This window comes from Magallana gigas, chromosome 5 (assembly GCF_963853765.1).
Source record: "Magallana gigas chromosome 5, xbMagGiga1.1, whole genome shotgun sequence".
In the NCBI taxonomy this organism is placed as follows: Eukaryota; Metazoa; Mollusca; class Bivalvia; order Ostreida; family Ostreidae; genus Magallana; species Magallana gigas.
The window spans coordinates 25,954,031-25,962,994 of record NC_088857.1 but is presented as its reverse complement, the minus strand read 5'-3'; the positions used below and the strand labels follow the sequence as shown (position 1 = coordinate 25,962,994).

General features: G+C 33.7%; 1 protein-coding gene across 1 annotated transcript; it reads right to left on the bottom strand.

Moving 5' to 3' along the window:
* Window positions 1-2,104: 2,104 nt before the first annotated feature.
* On the bottom strand, window positions 2,105-5,176 carry LOC136275449 (uncharacterized). Its single transcript, XM_066084720.1, has 4 exons — window positions 4,808-5,176; window positions 4,325-4,464; window positions 4,041-4,150; window positions 2,105-2,827 (listed from the first exon to the last, which is right to left on the bottom strand). The coding sequence occupies exons 1-4, from the start codon at window positions 5,003-5,005 to the stop codon at window positions 2,337-2,339; spliced, it is 939 nt and encodes a 312-aa protein (XP_065940792.1). The 5' UTR covers window positions 5,006-5,176; the 3' UTR covers window positions 2,105-2,336.
* Window positions 5,177-8,964: the final 3,788 nt, after the last annotated feature.

The following is an 8,964-nucleotide window of genomic DNA, read 5'->3' as shown; positions in this document are numbered from 1 at the left end:
CAAGTATCACAGAGAGTCATTGCTCATGCAAAGCTGGGTATGTACTTATATCGAAAGATTATGATGTTTATTTTAAAAAAAACCCATCGTAACATATTCCACATACGTGTTTAAAAATATTCTTTTCAGAGTAAGCGGTACTTGTTCCCATTCAATTGGTATGCTATACACTTTAATTCACTACAAAAATCTTGGCATGACTGAAGTTCCTTCAGCACTTGCCTGCACTAGTATGCCACAGCAGTGGCATAAACCACGGGGGTCCAAAATCAGCCCAGAACCACTTTCTGCAATGGTGTTTTCTAAACCTAAACAGACCCCAAGAAAAAAGAGGCCTATCCATAGCATTATGCCAAAGATGAGGTACTGACAAATTATTGTAAGGTTTTTATAATAAAGTCTTCATGAGACATGTTACGTTTGAATAATATAAATCTAAACTAGAATATATGAACTCACCGCATATAAATTAATTAAGAATACCAGATATTGGTGCTATGGAGGTGAAAAAGCTAAAGACAGATTCCGCAGCTGTGGGAACACCACTATCCTACCTCCTTCAGGAGGAGGTTCAGCTGATTGATACAACACTAGGTGGTGTACAGATGGGGTCAATGCTTCCATATCAGGTATAAGACACAGAAATGTTTGCATGCATGTACTATATTAAATAAAAACAAGAACATTCATTTTCAAAACTTTACTAAAGTATCTTGGAAATTTGTCAACATCGCAGCTACAAACCAATGTGCATTAATACAATTAAACATGCTCACAGGAATTTTTCTTTTCAATAATTTAAAACACTTTATTTGATTGATGGCACGTTCAATGTGTATTCTATGAGTAGCTATTTTTCTGGTGAGGTTTACATCGCTTTCACTAAATGGCCTAGCACTAGATGCAAGGGGTGGAATATTCAACTGCAAATCTAAAAGTGCCAACTCTTTTTCAATTAGAAACCCTTTGTCAGCCATTAAGGCATCATTATTAGCAATAAACTCCATTTCTTTCAAATGTTTTAAATAATCATAAAAACCACATTGTTCAATGATATCATTGTCAGAAATACTTCCAGAAAATAAATCCGAAACAAATAAAATTGACCCTCTTGGGTCACAAACAACAAGAGCTTTTAATGTATTGGATGATTTGTAGTCTGAATAGCACTGACTTTGTTGTTTCAATGATGAAGGTTTTTCAGTTTTTAGCTCGGTACAGTCAAGAATAGCTAAACAGTTTGGAAAATCATGTTTGTAAGATTCTGGCATGATTCCTATGATTGTATTTCGATGGGGCCAATAACTTAACTCTTTTCCCCTTAGAGGTTTCTATCCTTTAACCCTTAATGACGCGTTTTGACGACCCTGGCCATATCCTTAATGACGACTTTTGACGCACCCTATATACAGCTTTTAATTAGACCCCTCAACACCTGTTGTTTATTATAAACATTGACCGGTATACACCTGGCCATGTATACGGATGGTTGTTCACTCATTCTAAATAAAGATATCACGTGATTTACCTGTGTATGGTGGCGTGATGCATTACTACAATAAACAAAGATGGCGGACTACGATGCGGACATCGCACATGTTTTCACTTTTTGTTTAAAATCAAGTTTAGAGGCAGAATTTTCTAGATTTATTGGTAGTGAGATTAAAAGATGAAAGCCAGATGTCAAATTCATGCAAAATTTTGTGGGAAAATCTGCATGTGTTGCTACAGAAAACGGAACACAAGGTGTGCATTACCTGCAACCCCTAAATACATGAATATACCGGTAAATTTGTATTTTTTCAAAAAGTCAACACACTTATTTAGTTAACATGCTAGATTTATCAAATCCTCTTACACCATTTATCATGATTATTGGAAAAAAAAACCGTAAATATAAGTCTGAAAACGATAGACATGAATTGAAAAGTCAGCCACAGGTACATTTAATTATTTACAATCAAAAAACGAATTCCATGATGATAATGGAATCTTTCTATAAATATTATCAAATAATTATTTGTCATACATACATTTTTAAATATGTTTATCAAGTATCTTTTGTGAAATTATTCTTAATAAAACTTTAATGTGGAACACTCAGTTTTATTTTCATATACCTGTTAGCACCTGTATTGCTTTATTAGTGACTTAAAATTTTTTTTTTCAATGAATATTAAAATTTTAATTTATTACAAATCCATTGATATATAATTTTCTATGTGTTTGATTTGCTAAGACCTGTAATAAGTCTATTCAAAAACACACACCAGCTGTTTTCAGTTCATCTGAAAACAGTCTAAGGGTAGCCCAGGGTAGAGTGTTAAGGATATGGCCTATGCGTCAAAAGGTGGCATTAAGGGGTAAAGAGTTAAGGAACCTAATCTCAAATACATGTACTTCGCTACCCCATTAATTACTGTTGACACAGTTTGAACCTTAATATTGAATCTGAATGCTAAATCTTTCACATTTAAAGCATTTCTTAGTCTGCACAGGTACATAAACAACTGCTGTGACAAAGGAAACTTGTCAATATGTGTTTCTTTTCTTTTGTCTTCATAAATGATTGGATTTTCACAACTTGGAAAGAGAAACACAAGAAGCATGAGAAATCTACTATAACTTAATCCAGTGTAAAATTCAAACAAGTTTTTGATCTTTGACTTTGAAACTTCTTCAGCAGTGAAATTTGTATCTCTCTCTGTTTGGCAAGCAGCATCAGAAACTTTCCCTCTCTGTCTGATTTCCTGTCGCAACCTGTCATTTTCTTCCTCCAGTTTTCTAACTTGTGCAACCCATGAAAGCACATCCATAGATGAAAATACTGAAATAGTAAATAAAATAGTTCATTAATAAGTGTACTGTAATTAACATCAAAATAAATAAAATTATATGATCAGAAACAATACCGATAAAATTACATGCATACATAATTACATTACTTACTTACAAGAGTTTGCATACCGTTAAGTATATATGGTATATATAAATATGTAGTTAACTTTATTCTCACAGTTTTCTGTTATCAATAATTTTTGTAGTTACATGTACCATGTATTAGCCTATGTACATATTAAAGATGTTAATTATACTTATATTATCTGTAAATTTTCAGTTGAAAAACTACAAATCTTTTCCGACCATTGTACATGGGGCTTGTGGAAATACTACATTTCCTCTAGACACTGATGTGCCATTAATCAATTCTAAATTTCAACAACTCAATGAAGCTTTTAACATGACACAAGATGACGCCGAGAAGTTAGAAAGATTAACCGTGGATCAATCTGGAAATGCTTTGTGGTATGAGGAGAGGAAGAAACGTGTGACTGCTTCCCAGTTTGCAAGAATATGTAAAAGGAAAAAAGATATCACCGACACTTTTGTTTCTAGCATATTTGAAAGTAAAAATTTTACTACTGAAGCAACTTCCTACGGCAAATGTAATGAAAACATAGCTAAACAGAAATATATGGAAAAATTCCACAATGTACATATTCATGACTGTGGATTAGTAGTAAATCCAAGATTTTCATTTCTTGCTGCCTCGCCTGATGGTAAAGTTTGTATAGAAGGACAGACTGGGGTATTGGAAATAAAATGTCCCTTTTCAGCTAGAGATTTACTCATCGCAGAGGCAGTGAACTTACCAAAGTTTTGTCTTGAGATATTAGGAGACTCATATACATTGAAAAAGAATCATGATTATTATTTCCAAATTCAGGGACAATTAATGGTGACAGGTGTTTCTTTCTGCATATTTGTTGTGTACACAAGAAAAGATTTATTTGTGGAAAAAATAACCAAAAATGTTGACTTCATTACAGAAATGTTTGATAAGCTTGCTAATTTTTATCTTCAATACAGACCAAGAATATTGAACAATATTCCTGCTGCATAGTTTTAAGGCATCAAATGTTACTTTACAGCTATGAAATGAATTATTTCACAAATGAAAGTGTGTTACTGTGTTCAATTAATAAAAAGGAACCAGCTAAATCACAGAAGCAGAATCTGATATTGAAAAATATACATACATTCTTCTTCTGTTTGGCATGAGGAATCTATGACAGGATTTGAAGTTGTCTGTGTTGTTAAACAGCATTCCATTGCATGAGAGTCTGGTGAATCATCAGTACTGGTACTACTGAAAAAAAAAATTGATAAAAAACTTCATTATAAGACCGGTATAGAACATGTAGAATACAGAATACAGATGTAGAGAAAGTTATGCAATATATTATCTGACCAGAGACAAATATGTTCATCTTTAACCCAACACTTATCAGCTGATTATTGAAATGTTTCATTTGATGCAAACCTGGTCTTGCTGTTTAAATCATCCGATTCTGACTGTTGAGACAAGTATATGATCTTTCGCCTTGCTCTGTGCAGTTCACCAGTCTGGGCATCACAAGGATCTGGGTATTCATCTGAAGGGCCATCCAATGAAATGAAATGCTGAAACAGTGTAAAATAAAATAGTAATACAATCAGTATATTCTATGATATGTAATGCGCTCTGTCTGACTCTGTCACAGCACAAAGCTACAGGTTTAAAATTTTACTGCATTTGTTTTACAAGCATTCCGACATATAAACAAGTGTTAAAATCTAATTTGTTTATGCCAGTAGGGGCATTTTGGTATTTTAGAAGTCGGAACAAAAACGACGCCATTTTCAAGTTGTACATACGTGATGTAACGTTACTGGGTATAGTCAGTGTTCAACATGTTCAAAGGATATCGAATTACTGGATGAGAGGTTATTCTATAATTTGAAAATATAATGAACGTGTACTTACCTTAGAACACACATATGTATGCTTCGTAATTTTGTCAACGTTAAGCTGGGCATGTGGTCTTCGACAGCATGATATCCATCGTAAACATTTCTCCAAATCAGACTTTGGCTTCGGAAATGGGATGAATTTTGCCCCCATAAGTTTCTCTGGATACCTGCTATCCGATTTACATGTCCCATACGAACAGTGCTTCACCATTATATTTAACTCAATCGAAAAATAACACCCAGATTTACAGTTTCAATGCGTAAACAATCGCCATTTTCATGTAGCGATGTCCGACCAATGTCCGACCTTATACGCCGCATCAGATGACGTGATCTGATTGGTCAAACCCGACACACCCACAAATAAAATGGATCGGTGTATTGATTTGCGTGAACGTTTAACACCTTCTAAAAGTTTTCTAACTAGGAAGTATTTTGTACACTCGTTGGTGCATAAAAGTTTGCATTTGAAACTTATTCCAGCAAGATATGATGATATTGTACTATATGCTAAGCCTTTCAGGGACATATGAGCAATGAAAACACATAAGTGGGAAACTGGCGGACCCCAAATGTCGGAAAAACCATAGTCTTTTCGAAAACTTGAAAAAATTCTTAAACTATTATTGTATGAAATTTTTGTGTTTGTGGCTACAGAGTTTAGTGTTAGCAGTTCTATTTCAGCTCTGATATCATCCTCGTGAAATCTTCTGGAATGGGCAAAGGATGAACGTCCGCTTCCGGTGCGAGCGATCTGAACCTTGTCCACTGTTTACGAGAAATAGAATCGGCGATTGAGTTATTACAGCCACTTATATGCCTTGATTTGAAATAAGTATTATTAATCATAGCATAAAGAACTAAAGGGCGAACCAATTGCATTACTCTTTTCGATTTTGATGTCTTCTTGTTGAGAATTGCCACTAAAGCAATATTGTCTGTATGAAACATAATTTTCTTATTGTGGAAATGGCTTTTGAATAGCATAACTGCCAAAACTATTGGAATAAGTTCTAAAAAAGTAATATCAGATATAATATCTGTGTTCTGCCATTCATGAGGCCATTGGAAATAAGCCCACTGACCCTGTAAATAAACGCCGCAGCCAAGTTGTGGATTACCTGCACTATCCGTGTATAGGTGAAGGTCAAAATCGGAAAGCCAATTTATTTCTAAAAAGTTTAAGCTTCCGTTAAATTGTTCAAGAAAGCTAAGCCAAACACGAAGGTCACTCTTCATACCTTCATTGACCCTTATAAAATGAGATGGGTGCTTAATACCACACATAGCGTCACAGAAACGACAGTTAAAAGCACGAGCTGCAGGAATTGCCTTGGCGCAAAAATTCAAAGTACCTACCAGGGACTGTAAAATTTTTAGTGTTATTTTGGATTTGCCCAAAATCTGTAATATACTGTGCTTCAAAGCAATTGTTTTATCCTCCGGTATACTTATAACCATCTTTTCTGTGTCGATTTCTATGCCTAGAAAAACCAATGACTTTTTAGGACCAACTGTTTTTTCCTCTGCTAGCGGAATTCCAAAATCTCTACAAGTATTCTGAAAACTTGACATTAATAATTTGCACCCTTCAATATCTTTGGCTGCAAAAATGAAATCATCAAGGTAATGCCTTAATGTATCTTTACCTGTTTTTGTTATTGTCAAAAAGTATGCATTTTTCTTCACTCAGTCTACCCAGCTGATCTGTTTACAACCGTTGTAGAATGTGACGCAATGAGAAAGAAGTATGACGTCACAATGTATACGGGGAATGAAATTTCCCAGATTTATTTATAGTACAGTTAGGTTTGTTCATTGCTATAATAATCCGATTTATTTTTCAAAAGAAAATAAATTTTATTATATTTATGAATCACATTATTCATAAACGCTTTATACATGGTGCAAAAAGGGTAGTAAGCACATTTAAGCAATTATCTTTTATTAGCAGATTGCAGGATATTTTCTTTGCTTTTAGGTTTTATTTCGATGTGATAAATAGAGGGAAAACACGACTAGATACAAATAGCTTTGAATTGTTTTTTCATTATACATGTAACATGATCACCAATTTATCTTAAGTTTGTTCATAACCGCCAAATCTGGAAATGTTAAGGAAAAACCATTTCAAAAAAAGAACAAGAACAAAAAACAAGAATTATTAAACTGGTTACATAATAACATTGGATTTGATCACACCCCGACCAAAATTATCACCTCATACATGTACATGTAATACTCAAAGAATGATTCCTTATCCCTTAAATCAGGTGAGCATGGAAAATGCACCAAGTGAACTGAGGTTCAATGACACCTCATAAAGTGTTCCATTTGTCAGCATAATATTCAAAGTTGCGAGATTAATCGCGTATTAATCCATATCTAATTTGGTATAAAGAATAACACATTACAAATATCTAACAACTAAAATCTTATTACATTACACATTCACGATTGCTTGCCATTGTAAGCCTCCACATAGTATTTTTCAAAATTGCATATTATTCAGAATGGACATTCAGCCATGTGTGAAAGGAGAAATGTCTCTTTAATATATTATTGGTTTTATTGTTTTAATTCGAAAGAAAATATGTCACAATATGTAGGTGGCCCTACCTCTTTTAAAGAGGTTTAAAATGTTTCAAAATGGGAGTTATCGCGTTTGCGCCATTTAACAAAGCTGAACCCAAAGCGTTTTTGTTGAAATTTATTCTCATGTTAGTAAAGAGTGCTGAAAGGTCCAAACTTCACGTTCAAATATCTACTCAAAATTCATAAGTGGATACAGTTTACAATGTATGCACTAGTATTACAAATTTTACAAAGAGGGTTAACAAATGTTAAATGCAATAATGTCATTGAAATCTGAAAAGGTATGTAAAATTCATGAAAATCTACTCAACGATTCCAGAGTGTTCTGCAATCACTAATTACAGAAACAAGAACAACTTAGATTTTAAACCATTTACCAGTATGTGGAAATAATTCAACGTAAGAGAACTAAAAATACGAGGCAGAGAGTCACAGCCTGCTTCAGTAAATATTTAGTTGTTACATTAAATTTACGGTTTAAAATTTATCAGTTTAACTATAAATAGCTATAGTAAAGTTTAAATTGATAAATACCAAGTCGAAATCAGAATGATTGTTAATATCTTTACTGTCTTCTCTTGATTTCAGTGGTTTAATTTTACATCTGCAATTGAATGCTATCTTACGTTGTTCTTGTTTCTGCATTATAGTGATTGCCGAACATTCTGTGCTCATGTTTTGTTTGCGTGATAAGTTTAGTAAGCCTCTTATCCATGGCCAAACACAGAACAATGTTCTCAAATCGTCCTGGCCAGTACAAACTTACAGAAAAAACTGGGTATGTTCATGTACATCTATGTAACTTTGGTCCGGATACTTCACCTGATCCTTGTAAAAGTTTCTTTTTATTCTTATAACAACAGGAATATGGGCACATATGACAAAGCGCACAAGGTGGATGTGACCGGTCAGCAGAGGATGCTCACTCTTTCGTGGAACCTGATCCTACATGTACCTCTAATTTTTGTAGCGGTCCGTGTTTGCTCTGCTTCTATTTTGTATTTTTTTTTCTTTGGACTTGTCATGTTTATAAATATGATCAAGCTTTCTCCAAAGCTTCAAAGGTCGTAACTGTATACACATGTACGTGTATACAAGCGAGTTATTTAGAGATCAGAGAAAACCGCCATTGTATAAATAAATAGATAAATTTAAAAAAAAATTGATCCACGAAGAAACATCCATACCTTTATGATTCATCAATGCCCCCATTGTTAAAATTTAACAACGGACCGTCAAAAATAAACAAGTCAGGCGATGAAAAATATGAATAAATGTCAATAGTTCTAAGACCACACTGGGGTTAGTACCTGTTTATCGACAATTTCTGTCGCTTTTAATCATACTTGGAAATGAAAGTTCAATTAGTTCTCATATATTTTTCTGTACCAAACCACTATTGTTATTTGTGGACTGTCATCATACATTGTTGTAAGGAAATTGATAAACTTCGAGGTGATTAAATAATGTTGCCATATTCTGATGTTTGTTCTATATATTTTAAGTTGATAAGTACGTTTTAGACACAGGTAATGATTTAAGATAAGTGTGGGTGTATATTTTGACTCTCACTCT